At 39.7% G+C, this 20,356-nt stretch overlaps 1 protein-coding gene and 1 long non-coding RNA gene across 2 annotated transcripts in view; one reads left to right on the top strand and one right to left on the bottom strand.

Annotated features, from left to right (window-relative positions):
- LOC117043442 overlaps positions 1–15,996 on the bottom strand; it is a 63,169-nt gene extending 47,173 nt beyond the window's left edge. Inside the window, exon 1 of the long non-coding RNA XR_004426188.1 lies at positions 15,787–15,996. This is a non-coding gene — a long non-coding RNA (uncharacterized LOC117043442). The remainder of the gene's footprint in view (positions 1–15,786) is intronic.
- Positions 1–20,142, top strand: part of HPCAL1 (hippocalcin like 1) — a 71,153-nt gene extending 51,011 nt beyond the window's left edge. The window contains exons 2-4 of the mRNA XM_033143096.1: positions 14,107–14,509; positions 15,099–15,204; positions 19,005–20,142. Of these exons, the coding sequence (XP_032998987.1) occupies positions 14,132–14,509; positions 15,099–15,204; positions 19,005–19,102 (582 nt within the window). The 5' untranslated portion in view covers positions 14,107–14,131 and the 3' untranslated portion in view covers positions 19,103–20,142. The remainder of the gene's footprint in view (positions 1–14,106; positions 14,510–15,098; positions 15,205–19,004) is intronic.
- Positions 20,143–20,356: the final 214 nt, after the last annotated feature.

Consider the following 20,356-nt stretch of genomic DNA (forward strand, 5'->3'; position numbering starts at 1 on the left):
CCACATAGAGCACAAGGGGGAGAAACTGCCCAAGGAGAGAAGTTGTGGTGGAGGGAAAGGGTTGAGCATCTCTCTTTCCTGCCTGCTGATTCTCATCTGCAAGCATCTCCTATCCCATTACTGTTATCTCTGCAAACACAAGCTTACAAACATGTACAGTATTTGTCAAATTCCTGTATTACAGGTCTACCCAAAGATGTAAAATGGCTGATCTTTTCCAAGAGAACAGATAGGCTGAAGTGTGTTGAACATTCTAATTGTAAGGCATAGCCTTCTCAACCTGTTAGCGTTTTTTTCTATATCCAAACTGTAAACTTTTATATCTGTTAAAAGGGATTCTCTTTTTTTCCCCACCCATCCCCCACGCTGACTTCTCCCCCGCCATTCTCTCTATTTGTTTAAAAGCAGCCATTGTGAGATTGAGAACATTCTTCTTGGAGGCTGTGTTGTATTCCAGGTTGGTGTAACCTCAGGAAGTTGCCTAATAAAAGATGTCATCTGACCAGAAGGATCTCTCAGTAGATCAGCTGGATCTCCCTGTATTGACAAGATCACAGATGACTGAGCATGGAGATATGTAAAGAAATACCCATACCCTCTAGATACATCCAACTGTGCCTCCCTTTCATAACACCATCTCTGTCATCGTCACCCAAACAAGGCAGAGTGTCTATTGTGCTTTTCCATGCCATTTTAAGTGTTCTTTCGCTGAAAGTCTTTTCCAGTGATGCTCTTAGTAATCTTTATTTGCCTTCAGCAGGCTTTTAGAAATTAGCTTCCTTTTAAAAAGCTAGCTGCCAGATGGTCTCTTTTATATTTTAGCTTAATTTAATCTTGAGGTCATTACTATTGGAAAATTTTCTCTCCTTTGTCAGTTTCACCCCCTCTTCAGCAAGACAGCAGAATGATTTCACTGTCAGTACATAAACATGAATGGCAACTCACTGTGACTGCATATCCTCATCTGCTCTTCAGGATGACTTTGTGCATTAGGTTGTATATAGTTCCCATTAGTTAATTGCGCAGGATTTTATGCTAATTGTCAGATATACAGTAAATGATTTCTTAGTTTTGTTTTATATTGCTTGCTTTGAAACACTCTCTGCAGAACTGGGTTGTAAATCATTGCAGAAAACTATTAAATTTTGATTTATACAGATAAAAGATGTGATGGGTAATTAATAATGGCTTTATTGTAATGTATATACAGCTTTTTTTACTCCCTTCAGCATTCGCATTTCAGTACCAAGGGATGGTAGTTTTATGCATGTGTTGGGAAAAATACTTAGAATATTGAAAAAAAACCACAATTATTAATATTGGAGGATGACATATTTTGCAGCAAACATGTGCCTGGCCTATTCCAGGTGACCTACATTTAGGTAAAACAGCCTAAAGGGAGATAAAGAGATGCACATTTGTTTTTCCTTGGATGCATATGAGTACAGTCGTACCTCGTGTTACGTACACTGTGGGATGCGTACGTTCGGGGTACGCACCACGGCGACCCGGGAGTAACGGAACGGGTTACTTCCAGGTTCGCCGCGTTGCGCATGAGCAGAAGCGTGCAATGACATAATGTGCAGAAGTGCTGAATCTTGTCATGCACATGCACAGATGTGGCACTTCATGATACGGACGTCGCAGGTTACGAACGGGGCTCCGGAACGGATCCTGTTCGTAACCAGAGGTACCACTGTAGCTCAAGATGAAACCACATGGCTTATGTTTGTTACAATTAGTGAGGAAGAAGGGTACATAATGTAGATATTTACAATGAAACAAAATCAAAGGTGTGTTTTTAACTGGCTCTTTTCGTCCTATAGTATTACTTACAGGTGTAATGTGTCGAAATAAAATAAAAAATAAAAATATTGTCCAGTAGCACCTTAGAGACCAACTAAGTTAGTTCTGGGTATAAGCTTTCGTGTGCATGCACACTTCTTCAGATATACTGAAACAGAAGTCACCAGACCCTTATATATACTGGGGAGGGTGGTGTGATGTAATGGGTATCATTCACCATCCATAACTTTGTAGATCAGGCATAGGCAAACTCAGCCCTACAGATGTTTTGGGACTACAACTCCCATCATCCCTAGCTAACAGGACCAGTGTTCAGGGATGATGGGAGTTGTAGTCCCAAAACATCTGGAGGGCTGAGTTTGCCTATGCCTGTTGTAGATTATATTAGTTTCTTTGAATTCCTTTGTATGCTTCTGGCATAATAAAATCATGACTTCGTTCTCAGTGAGAAACTGGGCGTTGTGTATGTTTGTTCTGTTAATCGTGAATGGAGTCCAGGAAAAGTAAAGATAGAAGAACTCAAAAGCCCTTGATTATGTGTGATGTATTACTGTTTTCCCGGCATAAAGAAGAAATTGTGAGAAACCTCTTCTCCCCACAACCCGTTAGAAAGTACCTGTATATCACATATCTTTCAAGGCAAAGCAACAGAAGGACATGGTGGCATAAAGCACTGGAGATTGAGAGTTATTTAAAATTCTTTATTCCATTCAAATAACAAGGGAAGTATGAACTATTTCCTTCCAGCAGATTTTTCTGCCCAAATTCCATTGATTCCCGCCCCACCCCCCTTTTCCCTGCCTCCTCCAGCCCTGCTTGGAACTTCTCCAATCCCAGTCTCTACAGAAGGTCCAATAGGTACATAGTTTGTCCTAAGATTTATGTCTTCTCTTGTATAAAACAAAATGTTTTATAATGCCTATTGGAGCATTTGGCTTAGCTATTTTGAACAACTGTAATTTCCACCCCTATTCTCTTGCTTCTTTCTTCCCTTTTGAAATTAAGGAGCTGCCACTCGTTTGGAATTTCCCTACATTACTTTGTGTGCATTGGAGTGCTGCCATTCTTGAAGGGAAATGTTCAGCTTCCGCTGAGTCTCTATTTCTGGTTCTTTGTTTTCTTTGCATGTTTTCTATAATAATAATAATAATCATCATCATCATTAATAGTTACAGGTATGTAGCCATGTTGGTCTGCCGTAGTCAAAACAAAATAAAAAAATTCCTTCCAGTAGCACCTTAGAGACCAACTAAGTTTGTTCTTGGTTTGAGCTTTCGTGTGCATGCACACTTCTTCAGATACACTGAAACAGAAGTCACCAGACCCTTATAAATAGTGAGAGGGTGGGGAGGGGTATTACTCAGAAGGGTGGTGGGAATGGGTGATTGGCTGATAGGTGAGGTAAACCTGTTGATGACTGCAATTAGTCTTGCAGGAAGACCAATTGCAGTCATTAATTGCATTAATCACCTATTCCCACCACCCTTCTGAGTAATACCCCTCCCCACCCTTCTGTTTCAGTGTATCTGAAGAAGTGTGCATGCACACGAATGCTCATACCAAGAACAAACTTAGTTGGTCTTTAAGGTGCTACTGGAAGGATTTTTTTATTTTTTATTTTGTTTCGAACAACAACAACAACAATCATCAACACCAACCATCAGGCCGTTGAACTCATATATTGTGATAACTAGTAATGGTTTCAGGCTGGTATTAAGGCTGCCTTTTTGGAGCTCCTTGTGGAATGTTCTTGGGAACCATAGGGATAGCTACAGGTTAATATTTTTGTCGCCGAAATGTAGCAAGAATATCTCTTATTACTTAAACTCCTTGAGAATGCAATGGGTGCTATGATTTGCTGGTATTTTCATTTTAAAAGGAAATAATAACAAAAGAGGACTTTTTCCCATTGCAAATGGACTCACTGCAACTTAACTTATAGGAGTCTTGTTAACTAGAATGTCAGGTCCAACACACAAGACAAGATCTCTTAGCATTTGATCTAAAATGTCCAATTCACTTTTTTATTCTACTTGCACTGCTAAAAATTAGTACAAAGACCTGTTGAATATCTGGCTACATGTGAACACATATATGCATGAACCCTTCTGAAAACATCTGCATGTGCATTATCATAAAATGTCTCAAGTATTCACTTGATTGCCCTCATTATTTTCTACTGAATTTGCCTTTTACATATTTGGATATGGACAGCAGAGTCCGCCATTTTCAAAATGGTGTAAGTTATACTGTATGTTAGACCAAGTTCTGCCCTCTTCTAGACCTGTGTGTTGAACTAGCCTGAAGAATGAAGTGTGATTAATCTGCTTCTGATTCTAACCACCTTCGGCCATCAATTTTCCCCATTTTCTCTGGATTTAATTTCTCTTTTTATAACTAGCAACTTAAAGAGTTGAGATACAGTCAGACACACCACTAGTCATTTTGAACATTTCTTGGGAGCCTTTTTTGGCCAGAACGCTCAACCTCTGGCAGACCAAGTGAGCAGGCCCATCCAACTGTCATCTGATGTCATGATGACATTGGATGGTGCTGCACATTGAAGCCCTGTTTGTTGGGACTTTGAAGCACAAAGCACAGGGCAAGGTAGTTGCAACATCCTTTTGCAAACAGCCCCGTGTTGCCTTTTGAGTGCTGTGGTTTTGGGAAAATGACCTCAAGGGCCAATTGTTACCCTGAGCAGGCCAAGTTTGGCCCATGTACTAGATATTCTGCACCCCTAGTCTACGCAGTACAGTTATTCTGTGCCTGAAGTTGGTAGAGAAGGTGATACTCATTTGACATGGGGAAAGCTCATTAGAGGTTGCTACTTGGTTTGTCATGTTTTTCCTAAACCAATCTCAATATGTTGTAGGTGGGGCTGTTTTTGAAAATGATCTAGAAACTTCTGTTTGGGATATAGTGGCAAGACTGTTAAGTGGGACTGGGTGATATAAGCACATCACGCCAGTGCTTTGCCACCTTCACTGGCTTCCAGCCCGTTTCCAACCCTAATTGAAGATTTTGCAAAGTTGTTATTAATTGTTATACATAGGGTATAGTGCAAACGTAGCCATGCTCTGATGTGATCAGGGTGGATTTACCTGTGTGACTTTATGCCAGGGGTTGTCAACCTGGTCCCTACCGCCCACTAGTGGGCGTTTCAGGATTCTAGGTAAGTGGGTAGGGAGTTCTACGGCACAAGCTGAATCCTCCTTCCATTGAGCACTGGTGGATGGTAAGGAAATTTTACCACCAAGAAAGATGCATTAGTGGGTGGTAGGTATAAAAAAGGTGACTACCTCTGCTTTATGCAATGAAACAAATGACTGTAAACAACCCTAAAAGTGTAATAACATGAAACTTGGCTCCCTTAGCTAGGAAGACACTCTTTTAAGACAGAGGAGTTTTAAAAGGCAAGGGGAAAATGGTAACTGACAGCTGATGATAAGACTGTGTGCACATGTAACAAGTAGTTCTGGGGAGGAATGTGTAATAGTTATTTTATCACAGTGAACACACTTGGAAGTCTTTAAATATAAAATGTGCCTCTTAGAACAAAGCAGGGAGGAGAACTAATGTGTTTTCTATATCTTCATGCTCCATGGTACTAGACGGTGTGGCACCGCACAGAAAATCTCTTACTAATGCACAGTGTATTTTGATGTGTGTTGCTGGCAACTCATAGATACAACATTCACAGTGAGCAGAGATCTTCCACTGACCCTGTACACAAGAATGCTAAGCCCTAAAGAGGCTTTGGTTCTGACAGCTAAAGGACATCTGGCATGGAAAGAATATGAACACTGCCATGATCTAATGGGTAACTTGCATTGAACATATCTGAGAAGCAAACAACAGAACTTTGATTTTGATTCACTTTCTTTTATTGCGCATTTACTTTTAGCTAATGCTCCTTTTCATGCTCTTTTCAATAACGTCAAAGGCAAACAGAAAAGTGATAGGAGGATCAAATATTTCTGCCCAGTTTGTATTGAGAACTTGTCACTTTCTTGAAATCTTTCAAACAAAAATATATATTTTTGAATGGCACTTTACAGTAAAAATGTTCAAATAAAAAGTGCAAAAGCATATTTGATTCTGTCCTCAAAATATACTCCGTGGTAAGCCTGCTCCCCCCAGCTAACATGCATTTCTTTCCTTTTGGCAACTGTGTAGCTCACAAAATAAAACAGAAAACGTAACCTTATTTTTAAGTAAATGCAGTACATGAAAAATGGATTTTGCAATATTCATGTATGTTCACTGACCACTTGTATAAATTGTACTTCAGGGCAGGGATAGGTGTGTTCTTCCAAGGGTTGCTATGGCAAAGTCAGAGAATGAGACTCTGGGAAGTGATTTGATAAAAAGCCTTTTAGAGCTATTGAAGGAAATGTTAACTTGGATGCCAGCAGCAAGACTTCTTTTCTTTGTCACAATTAATGAGATTTGGGGGCATTTAATTTCGTAGGAACTATCTGAAGCACAAGTTATGCTCAAGGGCATGATATGTGCCTTAATAAATTAATTTAAGGAACAGTTATGGGTTAATTTCTCTTAATAAATTGATTATACAACAGAAGGCTTATACTAAAGCCCATCACACTGAAAGAACCAGGGCTTTTAAAACAAAACACTGAGTACAAAGTTAACAACTGAAACAATTCAGTTGTTAGGCATTTTACTCACCAGGGATGGGGGACTTGTGGCCTCAGATTTTGTTGGGCTCCAGTTCCCATCAGCCCCAGCCAGCATGGCAAACAGACAGGGATGATGGGAGCTGGAGTCCAGCAATGTCTAAATGGCCATAGGCCTCTGATCTATACAATAAAAAGTACAAGTACACTGGATGTTATTCCTGTTTCTTTAGATTACAGAGTCTTCCTGTGACCAATCAGGCACACAGGGAGCACTTTAAATATTCTGTAAGATCATTGGAAGCATACTGCTCAGGTAAGGTTGCAAGAAGATGTTCTTAACAAGCTATGCAGAATTCTTCTTTTTTGCATTAACACAAACTGTGTCTGAACTTGTGACTGCAGCTGAGTCAATATTTAAAATGTGGAACAGCCCTTTGATATTCAGGTAGTGGCTCTTACCTATTTCATGAATTGATTGAAATGATGTAGCAGACACACACTTCCATGTAAAGAGTGACATTATTTTTGCCAGGTAGTGAGGTTTCTGAAAATGAAGCGTTAGAAGTTGCCTTCTCGAACATGTGATTTCTTTCCAAACTAAAATACAGCAGTTGGGGATGTTAGGTGTGCAACATCACACATGCACAGTGCATACTTAGTGCAGGTGTTGAAACTGCATGAGTGTGCCACACAGTGCAACCATTGCAAGAGATTAAAAATGATTACAAAAGCCAACTTGGAAAGTGTTTGTATGTATGATCTATGAAGAATATCCTAAGTTATTTTGCCTAACCCCTGTGTTGGGAAAGGGAGCGTGGGAAAAGCAGATAATATAAGACCAATGCATTTTAACAATGTGAGACAAAATTGGAACAAAATAAAGGGGATATCCTGCAGCGGAAAAAGTCTTTCTCATAGACAGCTGCCTATTTCAGTTTCCATTGCTTCAAACAGAGATCATTATACTGGGTGAGTTTCTTCTTCCTTTCCCATTTCTGTTCCATTATTTCAGTTTCATTGGACATGTAATATAGATAGAATAATTTCAGTGTGGTTTACAAGTTGCTAATGCACACAGTGGACATCTTTCACAGAGTGTTGCTCCTTGGATCTAAAGATTTGTTTGGAGGCATGTCTTAAATGGCTTGTTCCACCATACTTGTGGAAAAACAAGCATGAGTTCTAGTGCCTCTTTTGCCATTGTTTCACCCCCAATTTGCCCTCCATTGGACCCCTCATGTGGCCACACTCTTTGCCTCTGCCATGTCCCTTACAACCACATCCACATCCCATTGAATCGCATCCACAAAGACCATTCCCTTCAGAAATGATGGGAGTGTAGCCAAGCAATGTCTGGAGAGCCCCAGCTTCCTCACCTCTGACATAGGGCATTTTTGCTCAGTGCAGGTGATGGCCTCTGGGCCAAATCTGATCAGCCTAGTGTGGAAGTAAATGGCATTGGTAGCAATAGATCCTGTTGGCAGGCCATTGTGAGGTGTTGCTGTTGACTTTGCTGACCCAGGGTTTTATGCTGCATTAGGGACAAAGAAAAAAAATGGGAGTTTTTTTCAGAAAGTAAATGGTGGGGGGGGGTGGAAATACAAGATGCCAATTATTTGTCTTTTTAAAGTAGCCTCTCTGATAGTCCCATTCATACAAATTTTGTCCTTGTGTCCATAGTGAGGCTGTTAATTACAACTGCCCTTTAACATACTCGAGAATGGAAAGGGTTTGGCTTCCTTCTTTCTTCTCCCCACCCTTTTGCGCAAGCAGTACATCTTATGAAATAATCTTACATTCTGAAATAAGGATGGAGAGCCAAGTATTTGCCTAGATGTCAATGTGTACAATTAGCTGGAGAGTTCCTCTGTGCTCTTTACATGGCTTATGGCTCTACCAGCTGGGAGCTTAGTTTAAACATTTCAACATTTGGGAAGCAAGCAGTGCTCCATTAGAGCAAACAGTGAATAGAAATAAAGCTAGGAGGCTGGGATGTTTATGGTTTCCTTCAATGCAGAAGTAGCTAATGATATAAACACAGGTTTCTGTTTAAACCTGATGTGTTTTATTAATGAGCAGCTGGCTGCTTTTTCTTTTTCTGCTTTCTGTTTCTGAGCAGGTTGGAGATTTTGTATCGCCAATGCTGGGTAGAAAATAAATGGAGTATTAATAGCATATCAGAGTGTGTCGTTTCTGATAACTCTGGTTGTCACCATTTCTTGATAATAGTCCTGCCCCACCCCCACTTTTGGTGCTCATATGCAACTTGGTCTGAGAAACTACATGCGCATCGGTCTTGGGTTGCTTGTTTTATCCGTGTTTGTGAGATTGTCAGGCCCATAATCTGTTGCCAATCCCTCCGTTGGTCAAGAGAAACTTAGGAGGTGGTGAGGAAATTAGAAATAAAACCAGGAATGTGTTTCTGTATAGTAGATATCCCCAAACCATGCAAGCAAATTCATGTGTTGTGTATGTAATCTAAAAACATTCTCTCTCTGCCCCCCCCCCAAATCCCAGTGGAAGCACAGTAGCACTGCCAAAATGCTGCTTCCCAATGTTGGCAGCAGAAGAGCACACAGGTGCAAGCTTTCAGATGGCCAAGCCTGAGAGTCAAGCAAAAGAGTGGCTTACTGCTTGCCAGCCTGGAAACCAAATACATGAGAAGGGTGCTTCTTCCAGACCATCCTGGCCATGTCTTAAGATCTTCTACAGGAAACCCAGTTGCCTTCCCTATCCAAACTATGTTATCCAGCCACAAAAGAGGGTTGTTGTTGTTTTTCAGTGACAACACTCTGGCTTTGCTAGCCGGGCACCCTTTGGCTGCCAAGTTAAAAGACTTTATTTACCCAGTTATGTTGTTTAAGACAGGAGTGACTAACCCAGCGGCCCTCCAGAGGATGGATTCTAATTGTCATCATCCCTAGCTAGCATGGCCAGTAGTCAGGGAGAAGGCGAGTTGTAGTCCATTGAAATCCAAAGAGCCACAGATTAGCTACTCCTGGTGTAAGGTTTAGCTTACATAACAGTTTTAATTGCTGCCTTTTCTCGTATTTGTTGTGGATAAATTATGTATTATTAATTTTTGTTGTACACTGTCATAGGGTGGATCTAGACAATGGAAAAACCTCTATAAATAAGTCAGAAATTAGATCGTTAAAACAAAAGAAAGAATTACCTATGGAAAATTGTGTTTTAAAAATTTCTGCTCTCTGGCACCATCTGGTGCTGCATGTTTTTAGTGCATTCAATTGCTGTTTCTTTACTAATGTCCTTGGATTCTGTACTCAACAAAAAAGTGGCATATAAATGTTTACAAATAAATATTTCAGTAGACTGCTTGGGCTCTGAAGTTTAAATGGAGAGTAGATTTTGTGGAAAATTGTGGAGAAATCATCAGTTCCTGGAAGCTCTGTGGAAGAGCTTTTTTAAAGCTGAAGCTGCATATTGTGTTCTGTTGTGTACAGAATTGTGGTATTTTTAATAGTGTAATTTAAGCTTATGTTTTCTGTGGTGTTTATGATGAAAAGCTGTGCAGGATGGTTTTTAGAAAAGGTGCTAAAATGGTCTTTTAAATTGTATTAAACTGTATGTAAATAATGGTGTGGTAGTATGTGAGAGAGAGTTTGCATTCTATTACACTTGGGTTGCTAGTGTTGCATTGATAACCCAGTTCTAACAATATCCATGGAGTGGTTATCTAGATTATTTTTTATGATTTGGCTGTGATTTTAACAAAGAGCACAGCACTGGAGATAAGTGTTAGGGGAAGTGATTCTGTTCCATCAGAAGACGACACGGACTGTTAAAAAAAGAAAGGCCTCACTTACCAACTTGCTTTTTCTGCTTTTAAGGCTTTTCTTTGAGACTCCTTCGGGTAGTGAAAAGCGGGATATCAAATCCAAACTCCTCCTCCTCTTCTTCTCTTCTTGAGTTTCTAATTTAGGTGTATGTAATACGTAGTTGGATGCTTTAGAAGCCTAATGTTGCACCCAGTGCAATATTTTATTCCTTCTCAATAGCTGAATTACTTTTCTCGAAAAGTTCCTTGAAATAATGATACATTGTTTAATGAAAAACCTTAAAAAGAGATCCAGGTTTAAAGTATGTAATGTGTTTCCATTACACTCCCCAGAGTCCCCACTCCCCCCATGGAATGGAGTATAAATCAAAACTTTGACTGCAGGAAAAGAATTTACGGGCAGCTTGCTTTTGTTTAAAGACTTATTTCTCATGAGAGGCTTTACCTTTCAAATATGATTGTACATGTGTTCACTTGTGTACTGTATATGAATTCTTATATCTGAAGGAAGGTACCGGGTATCCTTTGTTGTTGCTTGAGGCTAAGGTGGCCACAATGGCACGAAGTGCCTTCCAAGAGCTTTGGCTAGTGTTCCAGCTGTGCCCCTATCTGGACAGGGACTGCTGCTGTTGATGCTCTGGTAATCTCTAGGTTAGATTACTGCAACGTGTTATACGTAGAGCTGCCTCTGAAGATGGTTCAGAAACTTCAGCTGGTGCAGAATTTGGTGGCCAGGTCGCTTTGAGCCTATTCCCAGCCTGACTGCACTGGCTGCCATTATCTTACGATTAAAACATTCTACTTCATAGACAAACTAGCCCATTTGTATACATCCCTTTTGAAATAAAGGGTTGCATTCAGATTGCAATGACTTATTCTTCATGCAGGTAATGTTTCCCCAACATTCAGTTTGCATATTACCTTGGCTGCTTGCTAATGTGTATGCAAACTTTATGGAATATCTTTTTTTTTCAAATCTCTGCTTGCATACACTGTAAATACAGTGGGGCTCTCATGACATGGGGAAGAACAGTTGCTTTTAGCATCCTAAAGTATTTATTGGTAGCTGCTTTGATAACTCGTGACCAGTGTCCATACAGTTCATTCTGTCATTGTTTCCAAGGAATTCCAGTGTGTGCATTAAAGCAGTGTTTTTCAACCACTGTTCCGCAGCACACTAGTGTGCCGCGAGATGTTGCCTGGTGTGCCGTGGGAAAAATTGAAAAATTCAAGAGAATTATTTTATATATAGTCAATATAGGCACAGAGTTAATTTTTTTAACATTTTCTAATGGTGGTGTGCCTCGTGATTTTTTTCATGAAACAAGTGTGCCTTTGCCCAAAAAAGGTTGAAAAACACTGCATTAAAGCTCTCATTATTTTCCCCTCTCCAAATGTAGCTCAAGAGTTCTGCACTCAGTGCTACTCCAATATATATTTATTGGGGTTTTTAAACGAATGACTCATGTATAATGGTTTTGCCAATCACAGATCCCCTTGATGTTGCTGAATGGACTGGATTTGGGAATGAGAGGAACATAACAAATTTTCACAGCTAAGAGAGAAAGAGGTGTTTGTATCTATTTGTAATCCTATCTAATGATGGCAGTCTTTTCCTTTTGTAGATACAGTATGTATGAAACATGTTAACCCCTAGGAAAAATGCTTGTTCAGTGTAGCAAGCTACTAAAAGTTTATTTTGCACTCTCAGTCTGTTATGACTCTTCAGATTGGCCCACTGCCACAAACACCCCCCAAAACCTGGAAGCAGGCAGAGTTTGGTTTCTCACAGATCCTTTTCAGAGAGGTTTTGATGCATGGGCTTTGCAAATTGACACTGTCATCTTGCAATGAATGATAGCACGGAGAGTTACTGTTTCCTTTTCAAACTGTAAAGAATGCTAGTGGTCACATTGAAGCAGGATGGATAGATCAGGTCCTGGGCTTATTATCCTGGCTTGTTAAATACATGTTAAATCAGGTTTATCATTTTGAATGCTCACAAATGAATTTTCCTTGAGAACTTCCATGTAATGTGATAGTGAATGTGAGAGAAATGCTCCTCTAGAGTAATCCCATTAAATATAGGGGTGGCTGTTAGCCCAGGCCTTCCAGTGAATTTATCACATTTCCTTCTGCTCTTCCTGTATCCTGCTTATTTGTTTTGGAATTCTTCAATCAACTTTCAAAACATTTCTAAAATCTTTGGCCTTCCAACTTTGTATGCTTGTTTAGCTAGAACGGAAGGTTAGGAGAAAAGAAAGCCCAACATTCAATGTCTAAAGTACTGTATACAATATTTTTATGATGGGAGGAATAAACTTATATGCTAAAATGGGCACCACATTGACAGTATTGGTTCATACCTTTGGGTATCAGAAATTCCTGTAAAATACTGTATATTGCCACTTCGTTTATACACCTGAGGTGATAAAGATGTACATGTAGATATGAAATTGGGCTTGGATATAATCGTGACAAACATGGGAAATGATTTCAGGACAGATCTGATGAACCTCCAGTAAGAGTGTTAAAAGTAATAAGAATAATAGGTCTTATTTTGGGACCCAGTATTTTTTACTTCCACTTTTGACATGCACAAATATTACAATCAGGAGGTGGCAAATGTAGTAGCAGTAGCACTGTAATCACAATGACTGGGTACACAAAGTGTTGGGAGAACAAAATTCTATGCTTGGGGAATAGTTTGTTATAATGGTTTTTGTAACTTGTTACACAAAAAATAAGTTTGTATGTACAATTGTGCTCTTCTGTTTGTGAAAGGGCTTTTGACCCGTTGAAGCCTTCCACCAGTGGAAGTTGTGGGAGGGTGATTTTTGCTCATTTCCCCCTCCTTCATTTAGCCATGTGTTTCTTAAACTTGGATCTCCAGCTGTTGTTGGACTACAACGCTCATCATCCCTAGCTAGCAGTATCAGTGGTCAGGTACAATGGGAGTTGTAGTCCAACAACAGCTGGAGATCCAAGTTTAAGAAACACTCATATCCCCCCCCCCCAAAAAAAAAACCCTGCTCCAGAGAGTTTAGGAAACTTTCCAGAAAAGTGTGGGAGTGTGGAAAGTAGCAAAAAAGAACCTCACCTCTTGGTTGGCAGAAGCCATCATTAAATCAAAGAAGGATTCTTTATTTTTATGGATGCAACTCACAATGGAGGGGTGGAGTCAGAACTCTTTATGTTCAGTACAAATAAAGGTAAAGGTAATGGGACCCCTGACCATTAAGTCCAGTCGCGGACAACTCTGGGGTTGCGGCACTCATCTCACTTTAAAGGACGAGGGAGCCGGCGTTTGTCCACAGACAGCTTCCGGGCTATGTGGCCAGCATGACTAAGCTGCTTCTGGCAAACCAGAGCAGCGCACGGAAATGCCGTTTACCTTCCCGCTGGAGCGGTCCCTATTTATCTACTGGCACTTTGACGTGCTTTTGAACTGCTAGGTGGGCAGGAGCTGGGACCGAACAACAGGAGCTCACCCCGTCGCAGGGATACAAACCGCCAACCTTCTGATCGGCAAGCCCTAGGCTCTGTGGTTTAGACCACAGCGCCACCCGCAATCAAAATGGAAGAGAAAGAAATTATTGCATAAGTGATCCACATTGTGCCACTGTGGAATATGAAGGAGATACAGTCAGCAGAAGTAAACTTGGGCAAAAGTGGAAAGGACGTTGGCTGTTTCTTCTGAATTTTTTTTATCAACATTAAATAATCCATTTTCTCTTAAATTCACTATATATGCATCACCCTTTCCTGCCATCCCATATGTTTAATATCTGTGTTTAAAACACTGTGTTTTGTATGTCACCAGTGGCTTTAAGAATGACTGGATTTTTGTTGTTGCAGCTCTTAGGCGTTAACCAAGAACAGAATGGGGAAACAGAACAGTAAACTGAGACCCGAAGTGCTCCAGGACCTCCGAGAGAACACAGAATTCACAGACCATGAACTGCAAGAGTGGTACAAAGGCTTCCTAAAAGATTGCCCAACTGGCCATTTGACTGTTGAAGAGTTCAAAAAGATATATGCTAACTTCTTCCCCTACGGCGATGCCTCAAAATTTGCAGAGCATGTGTTCCGTACTTTTGATACCAATGGCGATGGGACGATTGACTTTCGGGAATTTATAATCGCATTGAGTGTCACTTCTCGGGGGAAACTTGAGCAGAAGCTGAAATGGGCATTTAGCATGTATGACCTTGATGGCAATGGCTACATCAGCCGTGCAGAAATGCTTGAGATAGTGCAGGTAAGTAAATCGATACACACAAAGTTCATCCAGTACAAAATAATTCATTTATCTTTTGTTAACCAACATACATACTACATATTTTAACACTTAAAGGTGTGCATAATCCTGATCAGTGTGCCACATGCCTGGAGCACATTCCAGATTAAATTCTTCTCATCTTGTACCAGACTACCAAACAGAAAATATTTAGGTACTTACTACCGTATATATTTTACAGACACAAATCTTAGACCCAGTTCCAAATGTGCAGCCCTCTGCATTCACGCATCATTCCTCCCAATGAGTAAACAAAACACACACACAATCTATCAAAATGATGGGCATTTTCTAGGAAAACATAAGGGCTGTGTATTTGTTATGCCTAAAATGTAAGTTGGCATATAAACAAGCAAATGCAGTATATGGAGAATTCATTATGTAAATATCATAGTGAGTGTCCTGATTATTATTTTTTTGCAACAGCATAAACGACGACCAACATGTTCTGCTTTTTGTTTATCACTTATTTCCCATAACTTGCTAAATAAGCTTCCACTACTTCCTTCAAGGATGCAAAACTGACTTCCTATATTTTGCTGTTCCTTAGGCAATCTACAAAATGGTGTCTTCGGTAATGAAAATGCCAGAGGATGAATCAACTCCAGAGAAACGAACAGACAAAATATTCAGACAGATGGACACAAACAATGACGGTATGTTTTTTGCAGCAAGTCACTATAACAAACATGATTGGAACACTGGTGCGTGTATGTGCGTGCATGCATGTGCTCATCACTCCTTAATCTCTAGGGTCTAGAGATCTACATGGCCACAATCTGTGACACATACATTAAAAAAACAAACCTGAAAATCTTACATTTTCATTTTTTTAAACCAAACCATGTTCTAGCCCTTTGGCTGCAGAAAAAGTAGTCTGCTGAAAGCAGCATTGGTGAGAAGTGACACCTGGGCATGCATTTTTATCCCCTTCTCCATGCGCTAACTTTTCCTCATGCACAGTATGTTTTCTCCTGACCATAATACTTTTCTCCTCCAGGACCACAGTCCCCGCCAAGCAATGTTTTGCAACTGAAATAAATTTAGGGCATAACTATTACTTTTATCCTCATTTGTAACAGTTTATTCTCACTGCAGCATTTTAGCACATATATTTACTTAGCTACTCTTTTGCATAACACAGCACTTGTACAGGTTAAAATATCCATTTTACCCATTGCAGCCACAGTTAAAAGGGTAACAATTCAGTTATAACTTTGAGTCAAATGATTCAATACCCAGGAGAGCCCAACTGCATCACCAAGTGTCTCTTTTTTCACTTTTAAAAACTGCTATGGTTGAGGACTCCAATTCTGATTAAGAAGTGAGACAGTCTTCTTCCAGATGTTTTGTTAATGACTTGAAGAAAAGGGGGAAGGACCAAAATGTTATTTGACAGTTGCCACTTAGTTGGACTCTTACCCATCAAGAAGTGAACTGAGATTTGATAGGACAGTGTTTGTGACTGCTCTGAGACAGTAGTTTGAGATCAGCCTAACCTCAGGGAAAATTTGGAGCTGGTCTTTAATTACAGACAGTGGGATCTCAAATATATCCCCAAATGGGGTTTCTCCATCCCATGGCTCATATTCCAAACTGTGGAGACATTCTCAAATACTGGTGGTGCCTTCAGGCAGATTGTGACCATCAAGAAATACTTATTTGGGTATAAATCACCAGTGCAGCTCATAACATGAGCATGTGGCTAATACAGCAATCGCTGAATTATAACCGTTGCAGCAGGACTTCAGAATAGCTAAGATTTTCATTCCATGAAATGTTACCTCTCTAATGGCATAAGAGAAGGCATACAAATATAGTAGTTATCAAAATAGGAAGTAATATTTATAAGGTAGGAAGAACATAAACCTAACTGTGATTATATTTAATGGGGGGGGGGGTAAAAACCCACAAGGGTAGAAGTGTCCTATCCTTGCAAAGATTTAACTTCTCAGTTGATAACAATGGCATGAACAAAGCCCCTTTCATGCTAGGTATTACATGACTTCCAACATTAATAACCTCCCCCTCTGGCAAAATAAATGTGATGGAAGTTATTCTCATAATAGGAACAATCAAAACTGGGATTAAAATTGCCTTAAAATGTGTTATACTTTTTTTTTTTAACCACTGTCTCCAGAGGCACCAAATGCAAATGCACATCAATGATTCAAATTGAATTTTTAAAATAAAAGCTGCCTATTAGTAAACACAGTGTTCAAACAGCTTTGGAAAAGGAAGAACCCTACCTTATGCAGTACGTAGACATTGTTAAGAAACTCACATTTCAAGAAGGGGTGAGAATATTAAACTGAGGCGCTCAACGATGAGCCCGCCCCTGCTCAAATCACTGTGAGCTGAATTAAACCAGATACAACCTATCTCAAGCAGCCTCGCCAACTTTTCTGCTTCATCCCAATCCTCCCAGCTTCTACCCTGTTCCCCAACAACAACAAAAAACACCCCACCTTCACCTGGAAGGGGGGAACATGGTAGCAGTTATTGGAGGACTTCACCAAAATCAGGAGAGTAGTAATTATGCCTAGAATGACTTTTCTTTTCCTTGCTAAGAAATCATGGGATGAATTACAGGCTCTATGATTTCGCTTCAGGTTACTAACTCCGCTAACCCAGAAATAACACTTCAGGTTAAGAACTTTGCTTCAGGATAAGAACAGAAATTGTGCTCTGGCGGCGCGGCGGCGGCGGGAGGCCTCATTAGCTAAAGTGGTGCTTCAGGTTAAGAACAGTTTCAGGTTAAGAATGGACATCCAGAACGGATTAAGTTCTTAAACCGAGGTACCACTGTACCTTTCATTTGCTGACTCCCCAGTTTTCACTTAAGTCCTCTGCTGGCTGTTACTCTTAGAAGAACATTTACCCTAGGAGAGGTGGGGTAACAGTTGTTGGATGTATATGTACTCTTTGAATCCTCGGAGAGCTTCAGGCGCCAGTGCATTTTGGAGTAAGCACAGTGCATCTTTCTCTCTTTAGTAGCATCAAGTTGTGGGAGAAATTAATTGAAGGGCAAGTATAACAATTTTAAGTCAGAGATCTTGCTACTTTTAATTGTGACCTTCTGAAAGGCTATAAAAGAGAGAGAAATGGATGCATGTTTCCATTGTGTAACCTCTGTCCTGTCCTGCTGTATTCCTGGGATTTCTAGGATGATTTGATCAAGCACAGATGGCCTCCACAATATTTGGTGTCTGTGGAGGTTATATCTGTGTTCAACCCAATCATCCTAACTGTATCACTTCTAGGGCTGGGCGATATATTGATATATCGTCCAAAACCAGTTTGAAGTTCACATCGTGATAAGCTTCATAATATTTGACCTGGCAATATATCGTGAACCACAATGTATGTGAGGCTTAGGTGATATCTGGTTTTCAACATTGCACTATATCACCAGCTAAACATTGTAATCTACCATAATGTCTGAAATAAGGATGGAACTATGCAGAGGCGAACAAGCTAATGTCCTGGCGACTGTTTAGGGGTCTAAAACAGATAAATGACTATATTATCAATCACCACACAATTTCATCAGCAGGCAAGCCAATATGCACCCAACAGAACCAAATGGTGGTATTCAGGACAATCCAAAGTACGGCAATGAGTCATAGTGAATACAAATAATCTGGGACTGCCAGCAGGGGTGTCACTTTCAGAGGTTGCCCTTTGTTTCTCTTAATGTGTAGTTCTGCTCTTATTTGGAATTAATGTAAGCCATTTATTGAAGCACAAATATTTCCACTGATGCAGATAGCCAAGCATGCAAATAAGCTAAACTAGAGTAGTTGGTTTTTATGTCTACTTAGTTTCAAATAGACCAACATCATTGGTTTGTATGCCATAGTGCAAGAGCAAGGGAGGTGTTCTACATTTGTTTCAAAAACATCTCTGTCTGAGTGAGATTCAGCTGCTGTCTGGATTTATTCAGGTTCACACCTCTGCAAGGTGTCAGTTCAAGGAAGCAGTGAATCACTACTGAGATTAAACATGCTTTTCATGTCAGTTCCATTAAAAATATCTGCATTTGTCTTGAGTTTTTGGGATATGCAAACGGAAGTGAAAGTCTTATCTGGTTCACACTCTGATTATTGTTCTATTGTCTCCATCATATCAAGATTTCCTTACACAGCCCATCCCAAGAACAGTCTGCTAGGATCTTTGGAATAAGGATTATTAGGAGGAGCTAGAAGTATTGTTAGTACCATCATTTGGAGTGCAAAGTTCACAATCCTATCTAAATGCACCCTGAACTGGGAAATGTTAGATCTGTCATAATAATTGCCTAGCTCATCATCTTAAAACTCATTGGCAACTAATTGGGTATATTAAAAGCCAATAATTGACAGGCTAAGTTTAGTTTTTATAAGTTACTTTTGGCTGCCATTCATTGGCAGAGAAAACGATTTGATTTTGTGTCTTTCTCTTGTTTCCCTTCAAGGTAAACTATCTCTCGAAGAGTTTATTAAAGGTGCCAAGAGTGATCCCTCTATCGTGCGGTTGTTACAATGTGATCCAAGCAGTGCAAGTCAGTTCTAATTAAACTCTGGACAGTTTGCAAAGAAAATTACTGGCTTGTTCAAGCTTTACTCGTAAATGGATGCCTTCTCAACCATTCCTCAGTGGCTAGTGGATGAGATTCCACTGCCAGATTGTCTGTGTATCCAAGTGAAAAAGAGCCTCACTCCTCTCACCAACATTGATGCAAATTCCTCCTTCCATAATCCCATCCTTTGTTTCTTCCCCTTATGATTCACTCTACACATCTAACATAATTGAAGGGTATGTTTACAATGGCAGGTTAAAGAGGGGTTTATTGCACATCACTTGGTTAATATGAACAGATGACTTTCTAGTTAGCTCCTAAGAAAGAGATGCCATGTGTTCCTTTTGACCAACACAAATGGCAGGCATTTTAATTTGCTTCCCAGAAAACGGATATAAAATGTGGAATAAATTGAGTAGAATTTTCTTAAAGAGCATGATACCAGTTTCCTGCTATGAGGAAAATTGCTTGCACTTACTTAATGGTCTTTCCATTCATATATATATATATATATATATATATATATATATATATATATATATATATATATGGTGAAGTAATTTTTTTTAATATTTAGGTCATATTTAATATATCAAGTAGAATCCATGCTTCATTTCTTCTAGTTGTCTGTGATTATTCAAATCTCTCTTTTTTAAAAGTGATATTTATGCATAGCAAGGTTGCCATTAAGGCACTGCATGACTAGCTGTTTGTGGATAATAACACTGTTTAATTACCAATTGCAACACTTTGTTCATTTTTACTGTTGATTGTTCAAGCGTTTTACTGTGTTAATGAAATTTAAAAGGAATATTTTTCCTTCTGTGTTTATCAGTGAAGTGCCACTTTACTGTGGCTGCAGCGTTTTTAAAATGGCATTTGAGTGAAGTGAGGTGATTTGACACACACTTGCTATGGCCGTCCTACCTTGTTGCGGTCCATCTCTGTTAATAGTCTTGTGCATTCCAGTGTTATTTAATATCTGCCTAATGCCAAGAAATGTTAATTGAAATAAAGACTTGATTTTCTTGTCTCTCTGTGTCATACTTCAATGTTTCAGGTTTGTGCATGGCAAGGTTTCTCTGGAAAGCAATAAAAGGACCAGTTGTGAGGAGCTAAATGCTTGGTTTAAAATATCGTTCACCCAGTTGGCTCCCAGTTTAGGAAAAGTGGGGGGGGGTAGCGCAGAGACCTACATTTTAAAGCCACAACAATATTAAAAGACAAAAAAGGCAGATTCATTTTTG

This window comes from Lacerta agilis, chromosome 3, assembly GCF_009819535.1.
Source record: "Lacerta agilis isolate rLacAgi1 chromosome 3, rLacAgi1.pri, whole genome shotgun sequence".
NCBI classification, from domain to species: domain Eukaryota; kingdom Metazoa; phylum Chordata; class Lepidosauria; order Squamata; family Lacertidae; genus Lacerta; species Lacerta agilis.